The sequence below is a fragment of the Cladophialophora yegresii genome, assembly GCF_000585515.1.
Source record: "Cladophialophora yegresii CBS 114405 chromosome Unknown aczIN-supercont1.2, whole genome shotgun sequence".
Taxonomy (NCBI): domain Eukaryota; kingdom Fungi; phylum Ascomycota; class Eurotiomycetes; order Chaetothyriales; family Herpotrichiellaceae; genus Cladophialophora; species Cladophialophora yegresii.
The window spans coordinates 769,922-793,530 of record NW_006913046.1 but is presented as its reverse complement, the minus strand read 5'-3'; the positions used below and the strand labels follow the sequence as shown (position 1 = coordinate 793,530).

The 23,609-nt window shown below is 54.9% G+C and overlaps 8 protein-coding genes across 8 annotated transcripts; 2 read left to right on the top strand and 6 right to left on the bottom strand.

Moving 5' to 3' along the window:
• Positions 1–39: 39 nt before the first annotated feature.
• A1O7_02202 (uncharacterized protein) lies at positions 40–3,587 on the top strand (the record flags this gene model as incomplete). The annotated part of the gene is made up of 2 exons (XM_007756236.1): positions 40–3,376; positions 3,484–3,587. The coding sequence occupies 2 exons, from the start codon at positions 40–42 to the stop codon at positions 3,585–3,587; spliced, it is 3,441 nt and encodes a 1,146-aa protein (XP_007754426.1).
• Positions 3,588–4,327: 740 nt separating this feature from the next.
• Positions 4,328–6,102, bottom strand: A1O7_02201 (uncharacterized protein; the record flags this gene model as incomplete). The annotated part of the gene is made up of 2 exons (XM_007756235.1): positions 4,328–5,705; positions 5,759–6,102. 2 exons carry the CDS (start codon positions 6,100–6,102, stop codon positions 4,328–4,330), a joined length of 1,722 nt encoding a protein of 573 aa, XP_007754425.1.
• A 1,175-nt stretch (positions 6,103–7,277) lies between these two features.
• A1O7_02200 (uncharacterized protein) lies at positions 7,278–10,460 on the bottom strand (the record flags this gene model as incomplete). Its single annotated transcript, XM_007756234.1, has 4 exons — positions 7,278–8,049; positions 8,098–9,957; positions 10,003–10,190; positions 10,245–10,460. 4 exons carry the CDS (start codon positions 10,458–10,460, stop codon positions 7,278–7,280), a joined length of 3,036 nt encoding a protein of 1,011 aa, XP_007754424.1.
• A 528-nt stretch (positions 10,461–10,988) lies between these two features.
• A1O7_02199 (TDG/mug DNA glycosylase) lies at positions 10,989–12,002 on the bottom strand (the record flags this gene model as incomplete). Its single annotated transcript, XM_007756233.1, has 1 exon — positions 10,989–12,002. One exon carries the CDS (start codon positions 12,000–12,002, stop codon positions 10,989–10,991), a length of 1,014 nt encoding a protein of 337 aa, XP_007754423.1.
• A 606-nt stretch (positions 12,003–12,608) lies between these two features.
• A1O7_02198 (uncharacterized protein) lies at positions 12,609–14,074 on the bottom strand (the record flags this gene model as incomplete). Its single annotated transcript, XM_007756232.1, has 2 exons — positions 12,609–13,811; positions 13,868–14,074. 2 exons carry the CDS (start codon positions 14,072–14,074, stop codon positions 12,609–12,611), a joined length of 1,410 nt encoding a protein of 469 aa, XP_007754422.1.
• Positions 14,075–14,609: 535 nt separating this feature from the next.
• A1O7_02197 (uncharacterized protein) lies at positions 14,610–15,352 on the bottom strand (the record flags this gene model as incomplete). Its single annotated transcript, XM_007756231.1, has 2 exons — positions 14,610–15,092; positions 15,149–15,352. 2 exons carry the CDS (start codon positions 15,350–15,352, stop codon positions 14,610–14,612), a joined length of 687 nt encoding a protein of 228 aa, XP_007754421.1.
• Positions 15,353–17,134: 1,782 nt separating this feature from the next.
• On the bottom strand, positions 17,135–19,162 carry A1O7_02196 (uncharacterized protein; the record flags this gene model as incomplete). Its single annotated transcript, XM_007756230.1, has 1 exon — positions 17,135–19,162. The coding sequence occupies one exon, from the start codon at positions 19,160–19,162 to the stop codon at positions 17,135–17,137; it is 2,028 nt and encodes a 675-aa protein (XP_007754420.1).
• Positions 19,163–21,388: 2,226 nt separating this feature from the next.
• On the top strand, positions 21,389–22,681 carry A1O7_02195 (uncharacterized protein; the record flags this gene model as incomplete). The annotated part of the gene is made up of 2 exons (XM_007756229.1): positions 21,389–21,753; positions 21,874–22,681. 2 exons carry the CDS (start codon positions 21,389–21,391, stop codon positions 22,679–22,681), a joined length of 1,173 nt encoding a protein of 390 aa, XP_007754419.1.
• Positions 22,682–23,609: the final 928 nt, after the last annotated feature.

Below are 23,609 nucleotides of genomic sequence, written 5' to 3'. Positions count from 1 at the left end.
ACCCCTGCCGCCATCCAAGTGCTCTTAGAGTCCCAAGCGATGTCTTGTATGGAGGACGAATTCTTCTCCGATGTTGTGCAACGAGCTTTCAATCACGCCTGCCTTGCGCACGATCACCAGGTGGCGGTCCTGCTCTGTACAAGATCTCGCTGCAGATTGAGCATCACGGATGTGCTGACGGTCCTGCAGCAAGCCATTGACGAATTGGAGCTAGAATATATCTCCACCTTGCTAGGCGCGACCAGTGTCTCTGGCAGTGAACTGGAAATGCTCTGGAAGCATGTGGCTCGGCAATACTCCAGCGAATTCCTTGTCATTCTGGAAAACCTGCTCAAGGCTGGTGCTAGTGGAAACTCTGTCGTCGCGACGTTGATGAACGCGATCGGGATAAATGACGAGCGTCTCGTCAGTCTTATTCTCGCCGAGTGGCAAGCCCCGCGCTTCCTTCAGCAGCGTGAAGAGTTCGATTATCAGAATCGCCAGCCAGTGTGGAAACCGCTGAAAGAAATGCCCGAGACCGAATATTTCACGGTCCTCGGTCGAGGCTTGTCGATTGCGGTTCGCCTAGATCAACCCAGAATCTGCAAGCTTCTCTGCACTGCTGGGGCGCCTCTTGTGTATCGACGAAAGTCGCTTATTGAACTCGCCATTGTCCTTGGAAGTCACAGAGCGCTGGATGAACTCCTTCGATACTCCACTACGCGTTCTGAAATGCAGGGCATTGCCGACTTTGCTCTCCTTCAAGCGGTAGTGAATAACCGCCCAACCTGGATTGCTGGTCTGATAGAACTTGGTGGTTCAGTTGAAGCATATGGAATAGAGCCCTTGAAAGCCGCCGCGGCACTCGAGCACATTGATATGCTAAATGCTCTTCTCCCCTACAATCAAACATTGGATGGACTCCAGGCAGTGCACCAAGTACTTGAAAAGCGTCTTGCTGAACCTAAACCCAACCTGGAAGATCTTTGCGCTATGTTCGAGCAGATCTGTACGGCAGGATTCGATCAGGCCGAGTCATTCAGCAACGCTCTTCTGTCGCTCTCAGGCCTCCGATTCGCAGCCGTCAATCATGTCGGAATCTTGATCAGCTGTGGAGCATCCGTCGAATACAAGGAGGGTGAGTGCATGATACGGACATGGAGGCATGGCAATGTTCAACTGTTCCCGTATCTGCTCGCCCAATGTGTCCAGACGTCTGTCGCGACAGAGCTCTTGAACAAGGCTTGCGAAGACTATCTTCGAGGAGGCGACAATGGTTTCAATCTTCAGGGTGAGGGATCATTGGTCGTCTTCGGAGCCCTTCTCAGAAGAGAGGTTTCGCAGGAATCTCGCGATCTGAGCCTCGACGCGATTGCGCGGCTTGACCCTACTGACAACGCTTGTCGCTATGAGGTCAACACTTCAGAGATTATCGAATTACTGTTAGAAAATGGAGCTCGATTCATAGACGGGGCTGGATCACCACTCTATCACGTCTGCAGACTGTCTGACAAGCCGAAGATTCACTCGCTGGTTTTGAAGAGCAACCCACCTGTGCGATCTCGGTTCTCAGCTTTGTATCACCTTTTCCGGAACCAGGATCGGTCTTCTTCTGGGGGTTCGAACATATCCCAGGCCGATGACAGCCTAGACCAAGCCTGTTTGTACAATATCAATTTCCCTGCCTCCGAAGCCGAATGTGTCGAGCTAGAGGAGTCCGACATTATCAGTCTCCTGGGAGCAATGTTGAACCCGAGAGGTCGAGGCGTTGGCACCACCTTGATGTTTTCCTTCTTCTTTATGAAGGGTGGTCTCCGATTGCTTGCACCCCGGACCTGTTGTGACAACGACCGGAACGGTGTCGAACAGATGTTTGCCGCTGCCATCATGAATTCTGACGAGACGAGGCTGGAACGAGAAAGCGCTGAGCAACGAATCGAGTTTCTCCTGCGAGTCTTACAGATAGACGCACTCAATGCCGCCGGTGTTTGGTCAGACACCACTGGATTCGCTCTAAAAGAGGAGGCTCTGAACAGGCTACTGATTCTGTCGGTGCAGCATGAGCGGTTCTCGCTAGTCAACACGCTCGTGGACTCTGGAGCCGATCCGAACGCAACAGACCAGGACGGAAGGTCGGCCCTCTATATGGCCACTGTCGCGAATTCTCTCGGTATAATGGAGACTCTGATCGAGAAGGGTGCGAGAGAAAATGACGGAAGCTTACATATTGCGACGTGCCAGCAGCATCACGAAGCAATGCATTTACTTCTTCAATCCGAACATAGTCCTGGCCACTGTTCTCCTCTCTTCATGGAGGGGACGCCACTGGACGCCTTTCTACAGTTCAATCACCCCCGAGTTGCTGAAGATCTCTTCGCTGTGACACTTACAGTACTTTTGTGCGATGCAGAGCTACCTTCGGATTTCTGGACCCGAGAGCCGTCTCCTCTTTCTCTGGCATTGTGTGGGTCGTCTCCATACGAGATGTTCCGCGTCTTGCTAAATTTTCTCCCGGTGAAAGTTGCCGAGCTGCCCCTTGTCCGTCAAGACAGGTTCATGCTTTCCATCCTCAGCTTGGTGGAAAGAGAAGACGATATTCCATTATCTGACGTCCAACGAGTCGACCTCGTAGCTCGACTGGAAGAGCTCGAGCTCACACGGACTTATTATGCAGTGGAAGGAGAGCAGCCGGAAGATGCCGTGAACGTGCCAGAAGAACTCGAGGCCCCAGAAATCCGAGCACGCCGTCGTGCCTGGAGAGAAAAAGACTGCGCGGTATGCTCGGACAAGCCCGAAGACCGAAACGCGATCCACGCCGCCTTGTCGCCGACCTGTGAGGCCAACCACGGCTGGGACGACGACATCATCTGCACCGACTGTCTACGCGGCCACCTCGAGTCCCAAATGTTCCCGCAGGGCAACGACAGATTCCCCTCGGCCAAAGTGAAATGCTGGGCGGCCAATTGCGCCGACATGCTTGGCCACAGCGTCCTGCAAGAGCACGCCACGCCCGAAAGATTCGTCGTGTACGACGCCTCGCTCGCCCAGCTCTGCCTCAACGACGGCGCCAACACGGTCAAGTGCGCCAACTCAGGCTGCACGGGCGCAGCGTGGCTGGACGAGGACGAAGACAAGGCCATCACCATCGTCCGCTGCCCGGTCTGTGCAGAAGACACCTGCATCCAATGTAACCAGCTGTACGATCGGCATCGGGACGAACCGTGTCCGCGGGGCGAAGAGGCCCTGGGCGCTGAACGCAGGAGGGCAGAAGAAGCCGCCACGGCGGCGGTGCTGGCCACGGGCAAGAAATGTCCAAAGTGCAGATTGCCGTACGAGCGGATCGAAGGGTGCGACCATATCGTGTGCGGCAAGGATGCGCATTCGCGGGCGAGGAGTCGTGAGTTTTTTCAGTCCTCCCCCATTCATTCATTCATTTCCTTCCTTATCCTTTCCCCTTCTTCCCCTCCCCCCTGGCTTGCTGGCTGTTGGGCTGACTGTCAATAGGCGGCTGTGGCTTCGAGTTCTGCTACATGTGCGGTGCCGATTACAGTGCCATTCGGACAGAGGGCAACACTGCGCACGCGAGGGGCTGTACTCATTACGCGTGAGGGATAGCAGAAACCACTTTCATTTGGTTGGAAAGTTCGGGTGTGAACGAGGTCGACTGACGTACACCATTCACAATGGGAATGAAGGCTCATCTACCTGAGGAAGTTGTGATGGGCATGAGGACGACTGATGGACATGTTCTACGAGGTACGATGGAATGATGAAGCGATGAAGCGAAGCAGGGCACGGGATCTCGAACGAGCGCCAATTGTTGGATATAGTGTCGAGTGCACACACCCGGTCATGAACTCGTACTGCTGAGAAGCCTTTTGCTTCTACTCAGGAGCATGCATTCCAGTGATTATGTCCTTCTCTGCTTGTGCTTGTACAAGGCAGTGCAGTGTTGTACCTTCGTCCTTGTGCAGACTACTATTCGGTTTCCCATGGACGCTGGCACGGTATGTGGTAAGAAGGAAAAATTTATCAACACACGTATATCCATATTATGTATCAGGTCGCTTCATGGAATCGTCGAGAACATATAGGCCAAGAGACTTGTACAAGGAAACGACAATATCCACATATCACGCCGTTTCAGGGCTCATGGCAACTGGTCAGCCAACATCTCGCATCGATAACTGGTGCGACGAAGATGTCATGTCTCATTTCAGGATATCATAGGGTCATCTTTCGCCCTGACTTGTCCGAACCACATCTTGATCCAGTCATACTGTAAGACATGCAAGCTGCCCCGGAAATGTCGGCCACTGAGGTCTCCTGCCGACTCGACCTCGTCTCGTCAAAAGGTCAACTGCCCCAAGGACTTCGCGAGATCTCTCTCATGGTCTGCGCTGCTCCGTCGAATCAGCTGACGGGGTAGCGACTCATCTCGCCATGCTCTAACGTCCAGCATGGTCCCGACATTAGCCTGGCGGCGACGCAAGGCTTGTGCAACTTCGCCATCCGAGTTACTAGCAGTGGAAGATGCACTGCCACGTCGAGGGCGGGCAATGTCTGAAAATTGCGAGAAAGGTATGTCGGCCTGGGAGGACATTGCCTGATTGTTGTACGGCGATGTAGCCATGCTGCTTTGGTCTCCCACGACGGAAGATGTATATTGAGTTGGGGAAGAAAGGTTCTGCCGCGAGGCAAATGTGGCTTGGCTGGACGAATGGCCGCGGTAACTACTTTGACGGGTCGTTAAGGAGCCAGGATGCGAGTGGGTAGTGTTTCTCCTGGGCATGCCGGGTGCAGTTCTCTTGTTGTTGCGGGGGTATTTGGGGGTAGGGGTCGTTGGTGCTGCGTTATTCTGGACTTCTGCGCATTCATCCGCACTCATGAAATGGGTGACCTTGGGGCTTTCGTTCTGTTGCTTGAGTTGGTCTTGTCGAGATTGCGAGCTTCCAGCCGTAGCCATGAGACGCTCGATCTTCAGGCTTTCGTTCTGGCGCCCAAGTTGGTCGTTTCGAAATTCCAGTGCTTGTATCTTTCTTGTCTTGTCCTCAACCTCTGCTTCGAATGCTTGTATCTTTCTTTTCTTGTTCTCAACCTCTGCTTCGAGCCGTGCAAGCTCCCTTCGCAAAGACTGCACCAATCCCTCGTCCTGTTGCATGGCCGGAGAAGCAGTTGTAGTCTGTTGCCGCTGAGACGAGAATTGAGTTGCTTGGGGTGGGACCGCTCGGTCGTCACTGTGGTCCGCAAGTGGGAATTCACCCACGCCCAGATTGGCTGCCGGCTGAGGATGGAACATTCCGTTGAACGGTCCCATTGCTCCCGTGTTCGGCGCAGGAGCGAGCATCTGAAAGGGCTGGCCGTTGAAAGGAACCATTGCCGGCTCATTGCCAGCCATGAACCCGTCCATGGCAAAGGGCGAGTTGTTATAATTGAGCCAAGGATCGGGGGATATGGCGAGAAGGTCACTTGGATCGGCTGTCACGCCACTCTCCTGGGTGTTCAGGCGAGATGACGTTGGTAATGATAGCTCGCTTGGTCCGGCTTGGTACGACCAGGCATCCTGTGGATTTCTCTCATGATCAGTGTTGGGTGTCTGGGGCACGGGAAGGGTTGAAGTTGGTTTCGTCCGTTTGGTCTTGCCGCGATTCTTTTGGGACCGATACTCAAAGTCATTGACAGGGTCCTTTGCCCATTCGCAAATCTTGTCTGCTGTTGCACTCGCCCTGCGTTCCGTCAGCCAGCCAGCGTGTAATGGTGCGACAGAGGTAGAACGTACGCAAAGGGAAAGGAAAAGTCCTTCTTTAGGTTCTGTACAATTTCCCTGGGAGAAATGATCTGTTTGTACTCGTGGATGACGACAGGTTTAAAGATGTCGAACAGGCAGTCAGAGAGACTGCCTGCGACAGCTCCCCATGTTTTGCCTCCCCAGGCGTCCGGACCGTAGATTCGTCTGAATAGTTCCCCAGCCGATCCCACGGCCTTACTGTGTCCCACCTTTTGGCACTGCTCGTAGTAGTGCTCGAAGATGTCTTTGGGAATTCCATGCGTCTCAGGCTGCGCTGGGGCTAAGCTGGGCCGCGCGCCAACAGTGCTCTGCGTTCCGGAGATAGGCATTGACATCCTTCGAGTCAGGGTAGGAGGGTGGCCTGCTGATGGGCGTCCACGAGCAAGTGGCGTTGGGTCTGGTGTAATGGACGCGACGCGGCTGCTTCGGTCTCGCTGGAGGAAGGTCAGATCGTGTAAAGGGACATGGGTAGCTGTCCGCCCTCTGGGGCATGCGTGACGCCTTTTGAAGGCAGCTTGTCCAGCTCCATGTACGCAGTTGCTCAAGGACGCTGAGTTGCGCGCGCAAAAGCACGAGATAGACACCGTTAGTGGGTATCGAGCGCACACGCTCTACACCGCACATTGCCAGCAGATTGTCGGAATCTGGGGAGCAGCGATCAACTAACCGGTGCTTGTCACTAGCGAGTGCTTTGCGTACGCGCAATGGAACCGAGTCCAATAAGTGACGTCGACCAGCGCCATCGGGCTGCTCGTGCTTGCCCCGGACTTGTTTAAGCACCAGCTTCTGACGCCACCTGTTGACTTAGCTAACTTTGCGTACTCGTACGAGTACGCAGCACGTTTGCTCCTCTCCAAGCAGGTGGGATAGCCAAATAGTGGAACCAGCCGCTGCGTGCTTGCCATCAGTAGCCCTTGGGCACATCTCGTCAGCATTGGCGTCTCGCAATGCGTGACATGGTACGAAAGGGCCCCAAAGTACTCCCTACTGAGATTAACATGGCCATCACCTCGCCTCGACGATATCTCGTTGTCGCTGATCCGATCGTCCAGCCACTCCTGGCCCGTCACAGGGAACTCACTGGTTGGCTCTTTGACTCCGGTCATGGTGAAATCATCGGCTTCGGGAGGGCCAGGACAGTCTGTTAGTACGAATTCCCCTGAAGGGAAAATCTGCATCTCAAATTCGTACTGAGTAGATTCTGGTGACCGTGATTTGAGACCAGCATCAGAGTCCGTGCGCGTAGCACGAAACCCGTACGCGACAAACCTAGAATTGAGTTTCTTCTCGCCGCCCAAAGTACACGTTGCTTCAACGTTCTGTGCGACAGGAAAGTGCGGAGTTCTGGACCGTTTCACAGCCATGTCTATCGTCTAATCATTCGCTGTACATGCGCAGGAACAGCCTTTCGTGGTACTGTGTCCTTGGCGGCGATAGTCGCCCACCGACTGGCTCGATGACACGCAGTATGACGCATCCGTCCCTGCAACTGCGAAGGGCGCTCTCATGTTCAGTACCGAGAGCTTCCATATCCGCCGCCATATCCCTCACCTTCGCCTCCATCCTCACCATACCGCCGTCGTCGACCGCCATACCCTTCGGTCTCCTCGCCACGAGATCCATACTCGTCTCCACCACCATACCGCTGCTGGCTTCGGCCATACTCATCTCGACCACCGCCAGAGGAGTACTCGTCTTGCTGGGAACTGCCGAAAGCTCCAGGGACACTGTAGGCCTCTTCTTGACGGGATCCATAGCTTGTCTCCTCCCGGCGACCATAACCTGAACTGCCACCATAGCCGGACGATTCCTCTTCTTGACGTTGTCCGCTGCCGTAGCCGCCCGAGCCATAACTTGTTTCCTCTTGACGACCGCCACCGAACCCGAAACCGGACTGTGGTTCTTCGCGGCGACTACCGTAGCCTCCGGAGCCGAAGCCGCCTTCTTGTTGACGTCCATAGCCGGAGCTGTATTCATTGTCGTTGTCGTTTCGTCGTCGCTCTCCGCCACTGAATCGGTTACTGTCGCCGTCGTCGCGTTGTCCGTACTGCTCGCGGCGTTGCTGGTTACCATACCCCTCTGAGACTCCGCCGTAGCTGGAGCTTTCCGTCTGCTGGCGTCTACCACTGCCGCCGTAGCCGCCTGCAGAGTAAGACTCCTCGTCACGGTTATGGCGACGGCGATTGTCGTCATCATCATCATCATCATCATTATGGCGGCGCCCTTGGTGGTGTTCCTGACGGCGTCGCTGCGAGTTGTCATCGTCATCATCGCCATAGCGTCTGTAAGCCTCTGTTAGCTTAGCTGGTCTGGTTGGGGAAGATGCCTACCTTGTCTCTTCATGATACCTTCCCTCCCCAGTTCTCTCTTGACGATGCACCTCGCTCTGCCAACCACCACTTGATGTCTCGCGCTGTTCAAAGCGATTGTATTCCTCGTGCCGGCGCTCTCCGCTGTCACCATAGGTCCGCGAGTACTGCGCTTGACCGTACCTATCGCCACTCTGGGAGTGTCCAACTTGCGTGACAGTTTCGGTACGGGATTGATCTTGGCGGTTATAAGACTCTCGCTTAAAGGTCTCCTGGCCTTGATTAAGACCACCGCCGAGAATATCACTGCCGACTTGAGAAGCAATGCCGCCCACGAGAGAGCCCAGGACACCACCGCCAAGTGCTTCGCCAGCCATTCTGCCAGCTTGGTCGCTGATTCTCTGGACGTTTTGCGGTCGCTGATTGCCCTGGTTGTTGCCTCCTAGGGCCGAGCCGATGGCACCGAGCGCGTCGCCTGCAATGCCACCGCCACTTGACGACTGGTTCGTATTGTAATTCAGCTTTGTCATGCCAAGAGGACGATTGCTACCATGGCCATGGTCCTTAACCCCTGGCTTGTGGTTTCTCCCGGACTCGACCCCACGGCGGCTGAGTTGTTCACGGAGACCGTCTTTCTCGCGCTCGGATTTCCCGCGCCACCATTCTTCGACCACGCCGAACATCAGGCGACGACCATCGCTGGCACCGTCTTGGCCGTAGTCACGGAGGGCTGGGTGGTGTAGAACACCATGAATGATGCGATTGAGTGCACGTTCGACATCAATAGAGTCATCGTCCCAACATGCGACGATCTGTGGAACAACCCATTTCACTGTCTGTCGCGCGACTTTCCCTGCGGGCTCGTTGAGCACATTCGAGAAATGGTCCTTTGACAGCATAGAATGCGTAGGATCAGAGGAGTGGTCATCATTGAACACAATATGTTGTTGAGCCACGCTGGACTGGATGATCTCATTCGAGCCAGTGTTGAGCTCGTTCTTGACCTGGTTGATGATCGGAACGACATAAGGTGCGAGAAGCGAGAAGACAAATTTGTTAACTTCCTCCTGGATGTTTTCAATAAGGTCAGGCAGGATGGGGATTTTCTCGATGGTTTCAGTGATTGACTGCATGATCTCATCGTGAAACTCGATAATGGGATAGATCTGCTTCTGCACATCGTCAATGTAGCGAGTCCACTCCTCTGGTTGACGTGGGCTGATGTTGGTGTTTTGCATTTGATGATTCAAAGCATTTTGCTTTAGCTCGTTGGCTTTTCCTGACTCGTCTTTGCCGCCGAAGACTCCAGAGGGGACCTTATCGAGGAGGTCTTGGAGGATACTGTTGTCTTGGTTTCCATTTTGATATTGCTGTAGGGTATTGTCGAGTTCTTCGATTTCAGATTGCGTTGCCTTGTCGTCGAACTCGCCGCAGACCGAGTGCAGGAAGTCAACACCACCGAAAGTGCCAGTAACAATAGGGAAGACGGGATGTCGGACCTCACGGAGCTGGATTGCGGTGCGGCGGCCAACATGGGGAAATACATCACGTTCACCTAATTCGATGAGAGCGAGTTCGACGTAGTTGGAGTGTGCAGCATAGTCTTCCAAGCAGTGGCTTGCAGTGCCTAGCAAGCGAAGCGCCTCGTAGAGGTCCTTCTTGTTCTTATTCCGAGCATACTGCCGACCGAGTTCAATGCTGCGGCCGAAGAGCTTCCGCACCAGTCCAGCGGACGTGTCAATGCCCATACCTTCAGACGCGATGTAGTTCTTGAGCCCGGTATTGGGATTTATGGATAGTTCTCGGCGTTCATCAACCGGGCCACGGAGGCGACGATCGTACTGTCTAGCGTCTTGATTGTCTGCATAGTCCTTGGGGTTGCTTGTTTCTATTAGCATGGTCCAGGAGAGAAAAGACGCTACTCACTCGATGTGCTCCTCTGGTCTGTAGCAGCCGAGTCTCTGTGTTGTGACTTCGAATTCTCCAGAGCCATATCCAAAAGACATGAACCCAAGGACCCAGAGCAAAATTCGGATGGCCTCTGCGCTGACATACTTGACAGTGCCAACATCAACAGCCTGACTGTAGTCCCGCAGCCAGTTACCGAAATAGACCTGGTGGGACGTCAGATCAGATTCGTGTTGAAGGCAACAAGGAAGACGACTTACTCTCTTGACGTCGAGTTTACTGAATTTCTTGCCTCCCATAGCACGAGAAGCGACAATGGTCAGTAAGGTGTCTTCAAGGTCACCATGTCGCCAATTCTGCCCCTCGATCTTGGAGGTGGATCCAATATTACCTGCGCCAAAGGCATGAGCCGGTCTCGCCAGGAGAATGATGCCAATGGCACAGAGAAGGACGATGTGAGTAGAAGATAGCGCCATGACGGCTTTTCAGTTCGAAAATGTGTTCTCAGCGTAGCCTTCAGTGTCGGGTGTGTCTAGGGCGGGGTTATCGACAGGTGCAATAAGTCGATCTCAAGCCTCTCTCATAAGTGTCAACGCAACACTGGCATGTAAGGGCGAAGCTGAAGCCTTATGTAGCTACGTTCAAGCAAGAGTGACAGGAATAATTTTGCAACAGCAAACAGGCTTTGACAACGGTGACGAGGTTGAAGTTACGTGGAAGGTGATGCTGAGGTGAAGCCAGGGTGAGGGACAGATGAAGTCTGCCAATGTTTCATCTGCAAGTGAGAACCAATCGCTGGTGCAACTTCACACCGGTACGTCTTGGCGATGCTTATATTTGGACATAAGAATTCCAACTTACGACAGCTGCCAACATCCAGTCAGATCTCAGAACTGACCTGATCTTCTCATGTTAGAGCGCGAAAGGTGAAAGGTCTCCCCTGCCGTCTCGCAGCAGCGAGGCTATACCAGGGTCTCGGCATCACCGCAAGGCTGAGCTCTTCTTCACTCAGATTTTGGGACGCTTGCGTCTTGTCGCTTAGTTGTCATCCAGTCACCCAAAGGCGTCCATATGGCGAGCTTTTCTGCTGGGCTCAGCGTAGCCGCCAGGCCACTGGTGGATGTGGCCACAAACGTCTTCGCTCCCGGCCACGTCAATTGTCCGTCTTCCCAAGTTCTTCCCAGCTGCATGTCCTCATCCTGCCATCCCCAATGGAAGTTCGGGTCCTGGAACCGCTTCAGCCCCTTTTTGACCATCCAGATAGTCTCCCAGATACCTTTTCCAACGATTACCACCGCTTCCGGTTTGTAAAGCGCAATTTTCTTGTCCAGTATGACAGCGCCCTCCGCCATTTCCTCCTTGCTCAGACCATCTCCGCTCCGCGTTGGCCGGGCACAGATATTCGTGTTCCCAATGCTATACAAGTCCATCAAATCTCTAGTGTCGGCAGGGATGTGCTTCTTCGGAGTGACACCGGAGTCATGTAGCAACTGCCAGAACCGATTGGAAGGATGGGCGTATGCATGACCCGTTGCTGCCGTCATGAGCCCAGGGTTGAGGCCGATGCACACGAGGGTCAGACCAGGCCGCAAGCTATCGACCAAGTTGTTGGTTGGATAGTGTGGATCTTGAGCCGACCGCTCCTTCGTTGTGCTTCTCCTCTTCTTCAAATTTGGAGGCGTAGATGTGCTATCATCCTGCGCTAAGATAGAGTCCGGCTCTTCCTTTACTTTGACGTTGTCGTCGTCACTTGCTTTTTGGGACCGAGGTCGTTTCTTCGGGGACGAAGAAGCGCTTGAGGTCGTTGACAGTATCGAAGCTCGTGGGCTGGAGAGTCTGGACGAGCGCCGCAAACCTTCTGCTTCCTTTAATGGGGAGTATTTGAACTGCGCCATACGAGCGCTGAAGGTACTGCCTGCAGGATTAGCAGTTCGTCCTCCGGAGCACGTTGAAGCGTCCACACCTTGGTCACCAACAGCAGAAGCTTCCGCTTTCATTTCCTGTGTAATGTCCTCCATTTCTATCGCGGAGCTCTTTTGGTAGGCAAGGAGTATCCTCGTGGAACAACATTCCCTTCCAGTGTAACGCGCCGAGCCATTGCCACCAGCGCACGGCTTGTCAAAACCCTACCACACCGTCAGTTGATCGTTCAGTTGCGGATATGCAGTTGTCCTCCGGTTCGAGGCTTTCTAATGACCCTCTTGGTGACGAAGAGCTGTTTAACAGGCGCTCGCATGTTGCTTTCCCGCAGTCAGGATTGGCTTGCCAGAATAGCACGTTTCTTCCTCACTAGCCTCTTTCGGAGAGACAGCCCTGCCGCTCTGAGGGGGGGCCAAGCTTGGAACTGAGACGACTTCTCAGCACTTTCTTCTCAGCCCGAGGTATGTTGAAATACTCCCAAGACTACAACAACATACGTGGCGGTGCTTCAGCACGTGGCTTTGTCGTCAATGGGGGCTCTCCTGCCATCAGACGGTCGAAACTCACGTCCAAAAGATGCCAAAAAGAAGCATGCATTGTCTACAGCATAAGCTCTGGACAAATTCGTTCCTCTCTGCCACTCATTTGCCAGTGGTGCCACAAAGTAAATCTGCGGCATGACCATATGAGTTTTCTCGCGCTCCCTATAACTTGACATGCACAGCTTTGCACTGTGTCATGTCCCGCAGCTCCTCGAAGCAATCATCCCTTCCAATCCCCGATTGCTTGTAGCCTCCAAAAGGCATACTGAAAAAGTGCGTGCCGACCGTGTTCACCCAGACAGTGCCTGCCTGGATCCGGCGCACCGCAGTCTGCATTGTCTTGATGTCTGAAGTGAACACCGCTCCTGTCAAACCATACTCGACAGCATTGACGTCCTTGAAGAGTTGCTCCTCGTCAGTCCATTTGAGGATTGACAGAATCGGACCGAACACCTCTTCGTTGGCAATACGCATCTTTTGATTGACGTCGGCAAAGATAGTCGGTTCCACGAAATAGCCGCCCTTCGTGTCCGCAGCTTCCGGGACTCTGACGCCGAGCACAAGTCGTGCACGGTCCTGCTTGGCAACTTCGACGTACCTCAGCACGCGGTCTTGTGCTGCCTTGCTCACGAGTGCGCCCATCGTCGTCTTCGGGTCAATGGGATTACCTGGCTTGAAGGAATTGGCGACCTTGTCGCGGACCCGGTCGAGGACCTCATCGTGGAGAGCTTCGTGCAGGAAGACCCGAGACGTCGATCCGCAAGATTGTCCACACCACCCAAAATTCATGCCTGCAACTATACTGTTGGTGAGGCGCTCAAGATCTGCATCCGGGTATGCAATCAGGGCGTTCTTCCCACCGAGTTCATATGAAGTGAGTTTTAAGGTGTCGGCAGCTGCCTTCTGGATTGCTTTTCCTGTCGGTACACTCCCTATGAGAGTCACTTTTTTGACAAGCGGATGCGTAGAAAGGACCTTCCCACAATCCAATCCGCCAGACAAGATGTTGAGGACGCCAGATGGAAAGATCCCATCCACAAGTTCAGAAAACCGCAACCCCGAAAGCGGCGCCTGCTCCGGCAGCTTGATTACGACCGTGTTGCCCATAGCAATGGGTGCCGCAAGCCGGTTAGCAGTGAACATCAGTGGATGATTCGACGCAACGATTCTCGCAACCACGCCCAATGGTTCACGCAAGGTGTAATTGAATGTTGAGTCGTCAAGATGTGTCGTCTCTCCCTGCACAGCCGGGATGAGACCAGCAAACATATCGACAACATCGGCAGCAGAGAAAGCATCGGCCTTCATCATCGAAACCGGATTGCCAGTGTTGTAGGCATCAAGTAGGGCCAGTTCATCTGCATGCTGACGGAGAATGTCGGCCACCTTCCTGAGTTCTTCCCTCGTTCCAGCGAGGGAACTGCCCGCCATGCCGGAAAGGCCGCCTGAGCAGCTTCGACGGCAGCAGCGGCGTCCTTGGCCCCGGCAAACGCGACTTTCTTGATGACTTTTCCATCTCCGGGGCTGTATATCTCCAGATACTCTCCGTCTTGGGGCTCTTGCCACTTACCGCCAAAGAACAAGCTCCAGTTCTTTGGCAGACATTCCTCGATATTTGGAAACGACATGTTTGCGACAGCTGAAGTACGGCACCAGGACGTGATCTCTGAATGCCTCTGGCCAAGGGTTGGGCTTTAAGTCTACCCAGCTAGGTAGCACTCCGACTGCTCCTACCAACGGACGGAGTATTTGCTGTTTACATATACTGCAACCTCGGATATACGCTGGGGTGTCTTTGCATCAACTCCTTGAGGCCACCATCATCTTGGTCAGAGATTGCGAATAGGTGCGGGACGTACAGTCAGAAAGAGCAGAAAGGGTTATTACGATCCCGCTCGTTGGAATACGGCCGGGTTCTGCATCCCAGCCAGACGATCTGCATGTGCGGGGTTCCTGCAAGGCCACGTCGAGGGCGGCAGGAGCGGTCACACGAGGCTGCCTGCTGTGTAAGCATATCTCAAGGTTCGGAAGTGCAGGGCAAGACTTGCTCAAAAAATGGATCGATGCTGTCTCTGGTTATCATCTGACCACACAGTGATCCGACTGCAAGACAAAGCGGAAGGCATGTTATTGGTCGGTCACCCACCCTTGTCCCCACAAAGTCTACCCTTGATATACGCTGCTGGTATACAAAGCCTGACACTTCACCTCCTGCACCCAAACGCCCCAAACCCTCTCTCCGGCTCTCGCGTTCACGACGTGCGTATCCCGTGCCTGATCCCGCGTCAGCGGCTCAAATGCATTGACTGGCCCGGTGGGCGCCCCATCCTCCCATTCGCCCTTTGTATTCTTCGGGTCCGCGTCAAATACACCCCTCAGCAACGTCGCCGTCGTCTGCGACTTGGCATTCTTGGTCGTATACACAGCTCGATAGACCGCCTCCTTCAAGCCCCTCCTCCACGTGGTAAACCCGTGGCGGCGCATCAGCACGACCGCCTCCGTGGGCAAGTCGGTGTGGTGGTGACCCGTCCACGAGAAATAGCCGGCGAAAGCAGTCCCAAGTCTCATATTCTTGACGAGTAGATCGTGTACGTCGCCGGGATCGCCACGCTGATAATGCCGCTCCACATGGAATACGTGGCCGCGCTGAGAGCCCATAAACCCCGCCATGCGCGCCATGGCCCGCAACAGCACCCACTCACCGTGTAGGGCAGGATGTCGTCGGCGTGGGCGTGGATAATAACGCACACGACGCCCGCGTACCACTTGTACAGCTCCGAGTGGATGTACCGTTCCACGAAGCCCTTTCGGGGCCCGTCGCGGTGGGCAGGTTGGGCGTCGCTCACATTGTATTCGGCAAAGTCGGCCGCGGAGCGCACAAGCGCGGGAGCAGTGTTGGCCGACATGATGAAGCGCGACGGATTGGTCGGGTGGCGGATGGAGATGTGCCCGGACGCGTCCACGACGTGGTTGTAGTGCAGGATGTGGTTTGCGAGGACGAAGTCCTTCAGGAGCTGCGTGTATCCATCACGTCATCGGATGATCCTGCTTGCATAAAACGGACACAGTACAGTTGCCTAGAAACAAAGGACCTCGTCCTCGTACGCGGTGGTGTGCACGCAAGACACAGTACAGTACGGAGTACGTTGGCCGGTAACAGTATCGCGGCTTTCGACCGGGAGTTCTCCTCCCCGTCACCCCTGCGTAGAAGGATGGCACGGAGCACTTACATGGTTGGAATCACTGGCAGCCATACGGAGTACTCCACACTCCGTAGATACGTACGCCGTGCTGTGTAGACGATACCCTCACCCCCACGAAAGACAGAACTACACCGTACCACCACCGGAGCCGTCGTGCCGTCCCAAGTCAAGCGCCGAGACCAAGGACACGCCGCGAATGAATAGCCGTGCCGACCCGCTCCAGCAACTGGAGATTGCGCCTGCCCTCAGATGTTGGAACTGGTGGAACTACCCCAGCGTGTTGAGCATGGGTCGGGATGGAAGCAACACGGATCCAACGACCCCAGATCTGCGACAGGGAATTTGGACTAGTGCAACGGCCATGCGAGATTGGTGTGGCATGCAGGTGCGTGCTTCGTCGCTCGTACGAGCCATATCAGGTACAGTACTCCGTACGCAGTATATACTCCGTGCGGAGTACATCATGCGAAAATGGAGTGGCGTAGTATGTACTCCAAACTCCCTTCGTACTCATCATTTCTCCAAGGAGCCAGGCACCCAAGGGGGAATACTTACCGTACGGCATAGGACATGCCGCGTTATGTAACATCCATGGCGACTGTACCCTCTCCTTCACTTTCGACTGAATGTACTTTCTATCCTATACGAGGTACTTCGTAGGCAGCGCGTATACACAGTAAGCACGGACGGAGTGCCTGACCATTGCTAGAAACAACCAACATAGAAGTCAATAGCTACCAAGTACTCCGTATATAGAACGAGGCGTGGGATCTACTGATCAACGTGTGGGTGGGTGGGTGATGGACATTGCCAATTTCCAACGCGCTCCGCGTCGTGACGGCTGACTGTGACGCTCCTCGGGGCATCTCAGGATTCCGTGTGGCCGGGCACTCGCGTCACTGTCCTGATCACTGGATTTGTAGCTAGATGACCACGTCTACGGACTACGGTACCCGCGCCGTGTACTCCGGGGTTCTGCGGACTGGTGCGACAAAAGCGTCAGGTCCGGACATCAATGGCGTAGTATGTTGCGGAGGGAGCCGATTAATCGTAGCTCGTGTGCGGAAGGGATGATTGCTGACACTTTTGCATTTTTGTGTGATCCATACTCTAGAGTCGCGGTCGTGAGAGGACGAGTCACCGTAGAGGCGCCTTTCATTTCTACAATGTGTGTATACATAAGGAGTACGGAAAGATGAAGTACGTGCCACGTTCCTCTATCTTGCGCTGCGAACTCTGCCACTGCCATATCCATTGCTCTAGCTGTTGCTATTGCCATCCCCTTGTCGTACATCTGTACATATGTAAACAGACCAGGTCTAGTACATAAATCAACCAACAGACTTTGTATTGCGCACTATATGCTATGCCAGGTGGGAATAAACATGATGTGTCCACACACGGGAAACCAATCCTAGGAAAATCATTACAACAGTGCGAGAACAGACTCCGGCGTCGCTTTTTCGCCAAATCCAAGCAAAGCATTTACATGGCAAACGCCAAAGCGAGCAGGCCAAGCGCCATGCTCGCGAATGACACATGTACCGACGAAGCCGCGCCCGTGAACGAGGCGACCCCGGTGGTGCTCGTCGTAGAGACACCCTCGTTCTGTGTGCCGGTGCCGCCGCTGTAGGAGCTGGACGAGCCGCCAAGGCTGGGGTAGTTGCTCTTGCCGTTGCTGGGGCAGACCTTGCCGACGTCCGAGGGCGGCTTGGGGAAGTTGTCGACGGCATCGAGGATGGCGACGGCCATACCACCGGAGAAGTGGGTCTGGACGTGGCAGTGCAGGAGCCACGCACCGGGGGTGTTGACCTGGTAGCGGAAGATCATCCACGTGCCGTTGCCTTCGGCGGGTTGGCTGGTGAAGCCGTCCACGTAGGGCGGTGTCTGCGTGTTGATGGGATATCCGGCGGCGATCGCATCGGCGGTGTTGGTGAAGTTGAAGTCGCCGACGCCGGCACCGATCATGTAGAACTTGTTGGCGTGCTTGTGGATGGGATGCGGCTCGGCCACTGGGCCGGAGACCTTGATGATCAGATCAACCCACTCATTGCTGTAGGTCTCCAGGATGAGGTCGCTGGCGGGGATCTGAGACACGTCCTGCCACAGCAGAGGGGGTTGGGTGTCATCGTTGGTCTGGTTGTACGAGTCCGTTCCGGAGAGAGTCCAGGCCCAAGCCTCGGTCGGTTGGACGGGTGACTTCTGGATGTCAAGGACGAAGGTTCGGTCCGCCGATGTGGCGGGTGTGTTGGGAGGGTATGGCGCAGCAAGGCCAGGGTTGAATGGCACGACGGTCGTGGTGTTCTGGCTGCCGTAGTTCTGGGTGGCAATTCCCACAGCCGCACTCTTTCCGCCCTTGTACGACAGGACACCGAAGCCAGAAATGACCTGGTTGATACCCTCGTTCGCGACGCGAATGGTGTAGTCGCCAGGGGTCTGGTCAAGCTTGACGAAGAACGAAACACGATCACCGTTGCTCAAGCTGAACTGGTCGACCACCTGGGGGACGATGTAGTTACCGTTGACTTCGTAGATGTACAGCTTGTGGCTGTCGATGGAAACCTTGACAATGGCAATACCAGCAGAGCTGATGTAGCTGAACGCATGCCAGCCATTGGAAGCGTCAACCACAGTGGTATAGTTGGCGCCTCCATATCCGATACAGGTGTTGTAGGCATCAGCGGGCAGAGCCGCGAGGTTCTGCTGTGCGATGTATTGACCACCCTGGATGACCGGGTTGTTGGGAGGAGCGCAGCCCTTGGCAGTCAGGGTAGTGCCGTTCAGGATCAAGGACTCTTGAGGAGCGGCAGAAGCGGCGAGGAAATCGGCGGAGGGGCAGTACTGGGAGCCGAAGCCGTTCAACGTGATGGAGTCACTGCAGGCCCAATCAATGTTGGCGGCTTTTTCGACAGCAAAAAACTCGTCAAAGGTGTATCGGTTCCAGTCTGAGACGAAGACGGGCTCAACAGCCTCGGACGCGGCAGTCAAGGCATCAACGGCGGAGGAGTCGATTTGGCTGAAAGGAGTCTTGGCATCGTCGGCGGGGGCAATGAGGATGGCACCATAGAGACCGTCCATCATCTGCCCCTTGTAGTGGGCGTGGTAGAAGTACGTCCCCGACTCCTCTGCCGCCCATTGGTACTGATAGGATGTGCCTGGTTGGATAACATATTGACTGATACCGGGGACACCATCCGACCACGGGGTGCCATTCTGTCGGATACCATGGAAGTGGATGCCGGTGACATTTGGTAGGTTGTTGTTGACGGTGAAGTCGACACAATCGCCGACCTTCAACTTCAGAGGGGGACCTGGCAGCGAGCCATTGGTCAAGATGGCATTTCTGGAAATGCCTTTGCTTGGGTCTGTCGGGGCCCAGGTAAGATCGATAACGAAAGGAACGCATTCTGATGCTTGCGAGCAGACAGAGTCTGAGCTGCCAGCTGCGACTGATTGAATGGATGAAGCGAGTGTGATGGCAGCAAGTGCCTTGAAAAGGCGTGGGAACGCCATTATTAGTATAGAGGGCAAAGAAAGAGAGACTGAGGCAGCTATCGTGTGTGAAGGAGGCAAGCAAGAAGAGACGAAGCAGCAGGGGAGGAATAGGACATCTTATGAACAAGCCATGTCAAGCAAGACAAGCACCACAAGCATCCATCTTCCAGCGACCAGCGCTGCGGGAAGCTGATTTTCCCCCGAAGTGGCTGCAGATTGGCAGGACTGGGGCTTGCCAGCCATCCTTGCAAACATGCGGCGGCGACAAGGTTTGGTGTTTTGGGGCGCAAGAGCCTCCTTCGCCATGGCCGCTTACCGCTTTCACGATAGTCGGATCCATCCTACCCACTCAGATGGAGCCTTCTGGAGCCGGCCCAGCCTCTTCCCATTTATCACCAGTGATGGACGAGATGACAGCCTCAGTGCTAGAGTAAGCTGTCAGCTCGGAGGCTCCTTCGGCGCTGGTAGACTGTACACACGAACGGATGATTCATGAATGGCAGCCACGGACAACAATGAATCTCTCTGCAGAAAACGTGTAAGCCCAGCACATTCAGGGAACGAGACCATCTGGCGATCTCGTTTGACTGAGATTGCGCACCAGAGAGCACCAACGACGGCGACTTGTCGTCCTCGGGAAACAGGGATCCGACCCAGCTTATGCGTGTGAAAGGGGGCAGGGCTTCGTTTCGCAATTCAATCAGAGATGACGGCCTGATCCATCGTTGGTGGATGAACCCAGCGACCACAAACAAACAACCCCAGTGTGACCAGCCTTGGGATGTGGTTTGTGCCCTGTTACGCGACGGGGTCCACTTGGTGAAGCTTGACACCCACAAGAAACCGCGCCAACCACGCCCAAGGCCTCTTAGCGGCGTCAAGCATCGGGGGCTGGAAGCTTTTCCTGTTCAGCTCAGGTGCGCCCCAATACCGTTTCCAGCCTGTTTATCGCCGGCTTCAGCGAAGCCTGGCACGCATGGTGGCCTGTTAGCCTGGACCTTATGTGCTTGCCACAAAACAAGCACCCAACAGGCCACCGGTCTGCCAGCCAGCCAAGCGTCGTTAAAATCTTGAGCGAGACAAGCATTGGGAGATTGATTGACTGGTTCATGAATTGATCGTCATAATACAAGGTTCCAGGAACTCAGAAATCATTTTGGGCTTGCCACGCGCGCATCGTGACCAAATTGCTGCCAGTATTATTTCGGAGGCTCGATGAGGAGTGGCAGGAGAATTTGTTACGCCCCTGAATTTTGGGGACGCTCGAGAAGCTGCAGGCCAGTGGCGACGGTCCAGGCACAGCCGTGTTCGTTCCGAGATGTGGATGCGGTGAGTCACGGGTTGTGAGCCAGAGTCCCAAAAATAAGCCCGTCCGGTTGGAGCAGAGGCTCGGAGACAAAAACAGGCAACCGGATGCAGAGGAGCCGCGTCGAAGTAGGTGTGGAAGCGAGAGAGAAAGAGCCGAAAGGGAAGAAGTTCTCGCTTGACTCCATGCAGCAGGATGCTTACGGTGGATCCATTCCCTCCTGGTGCTTAGTGACACAGGGTGGCGACAGCGCCTCCTGATGGGTTGCAGCAGATACGAGGTACCTCGTACGACAGTGGCTCGACTGGGTACTCGTACCGCCGCTGCTGGTTCCGATGCGAGCGGACAGCTCATCACAGTTGCCGAGTCCAGAGTACATACGAGGAACTGTGGGTGACTGACTGGTGGCTAAATGGCAGGTAAGAGGCGGGTGAGCGGCAAGTGAGTGGCAGATGGGTAATCACGTGAGCTGCGTCAGCTGAAATGTACACAGGACTTGGCACCACTGGCGCTGCGACCATTGCATTCGCATCAGAAAGAAATATCGTTGTGTACTCGGCAGGAGTAGATTCTTTTGACAAGCGATGCCTCGCCGGGACCGTCTAAACCACCATCAAGGAACCCAATGCTCGCATCGACGTGCACGCCCGAAGCTGAAAATGGCTCCGATGCTCTCGTCCCCGCGTCTTGGGAGATTTCAGAAAACTCATAAACTCCTTCCAGTGGCCCGAATTGAACTCGTACAGTACGGAGTAGGATTCGAGCCTTCGTGGGAAAGTAATCAGCGCTGCGTCACAGGCGATCCTCTGGTGTGATCAGGCTTCCTCCTGCCTCGCCACGTGCGTGACTGATCGCGACTCGCACCTCAGCTCCGCCCACCAATTGTCGATTATTTCTCAGAACCTCGTTCCGCCTTTCTGCAACAGGGAGTTGAAATGATGCTGAATCCTTTCGGTCACCGGGCTGCCCCTACCAGCATCAGCGCCATTGCCGCCGGTTTATCGATTCTACTCTCGCTCCAATCACCGTCATCGTCACATGGTCGATCCTGTGTATCAGCGGCTGGAATCGGGCCTGCAATCTCCTCCAACTTCCCAGATCCAGGCCTGGCACTCGACACGAGCAGAAGCACGAGCGGCAACGGTTCCCTTCATGGCACCTGGTATGCCTTCAGCACCCAGACCGGCGAGATCAATGTGCAAATGGCGTCGTCGCCAGACTTTTCCACCTGGACGCTGCATCAAGGCTACGACGCTTTGCCCACGTTACCAAGCTGGGCACGCAAGCCACCCGACGCTGGCGTGTAAGTTTTCCAGCTTCTTTCTCCTGCATGACGCTGCCTCCTTCTGCGATGCAGCAGTGAATTTTTTCCCCATATCGTTCCTTATCTTTGCATACTGCAGGACGCTAATGCACGTGGCAGCTGGGCGCCGGACGTCAACCAACGACCCGACGGCTCCTGGGTCATGTACTTTGCGGCCGTAGGGCGCTCTCACCCGCAGAAACACTGCATCGGAGTTGCGACCTCGCCCGACGTGCAAGGCCCTTATACGCCGGTCGAGGATCCCATCGTGTGTGAGCTCGCGCGCGGTGGCAACATCGACCCGAATCTCTTCGTCGACCCCGTCAACAATGAGAGCTACCTCGTTTACAAGGTCGACGGCAACGCCATTGGCCACGGAGGCGCGTGCGGCAACACGAACGCCCCCGTGCAGCCCACGCCGTTGTACCTCCAGCTGATGGACCAAGAGGACCTCACCACCCCCGTAGGCAAGCCGGTCTACCTCTTCTCCAACATGCAGAGTTTCAAGCAAGACGGCCCCAACGTCGAGCGGCCGTGCATGGTCTTCCGCAAGAACACGTACTACCTGCTGTATAACGCCCAATGCTACGCCAGCTCCAACTACCGCATCGACTACGTGAGCTGTGTCGTCGGCGTCGACACCCACTCCGGCGTCCTAGGCTGTGACTGGGACGCGCTGAAAGCCAAGCAACAACTCTCGCCGCACCACACGCTGCTTCACACCGGAGACACCGTGTCCGGCACTAAACTCTACGCGCCCGGCAGCATGGATGTAAGTCCCGATCAGAGACGGGTCGTCTTCCACGGCGACGTCAACCTCGACTGGTTCGCTCCTCACCGTCCCAGTTCCGTCAAACGCGATCGAGCCATGTTCGCGGGCGAGATTGATTTTGTCAAGTCGGATTTACGCATCACTAAGCTCTTCTGACGCGGGGGCTAAGAAAGGCGAAGCAAGCGAGTACCTCGTACCAATGCTTGGATCTTGCTTACCGAAACGTTGATCAGCCGCCCTGCCTGTTGCGAGCTGTCAGCAGCATAGCCCAGCCGGAGCCCGGCATCCCTCTCGCATCAGACACCGCACGAGTACTGGGGTGTATATGCTGATGGTTGATTACCCAACTGTATGGAGCACTGAGACCTCCATCCACCGTACCGTGTACCGTGTATGCGACCGTCAGGCCTCCAAAAGATCCTTCACCACAAGCTGAGACGCTTGCTGTGGATACAAACCGGACCCCGAGTTGAGGCACAGGCCGCCCCAACCATGGAGACGTACTTCACACAGAATCGGACTCTCCTCAAATACGGAGTTGCAATATTGGCACACCACTTATGATCGCCGCTGTCGGAGTCTGTCCCTTTTCCCCTCGTCTTGTTCAGCTCGACATGATATCTGACACCACACACGAACTTCCATTACAATTCAACATGATCAGCCACGGCGCCACGGGATGTGCGAAAAGAGCACAATGCCATACTGGGTCCAATATCTCGTAGTATGATCGGCGACGGCGCTATGCGATACGCGAAAAGAGCACTGTGGAGTAACGGGTGCATTACAGTTTAGCGTGATCAACGACGGCGCTATGAGCCGTGCGATAAGACCACTATGCGATACTGGGTACAATGTATCATAAGTTGATCAGCGACGGCGCTATAAGCTTTGGAAAAGGACCTCACTTCGTCGGGATCACGGGACGCGGAGTTCATGATCGGCATATTGTTATATATTATAATACACGATACTCACCGCACGACATATACAACACGGCGTAACCGCTGAGCCCTGCACCTGGCACCAGACAGAGAGATACAATAGGGTATAGTGCATGATCAGGATAATGACAACACAGTAG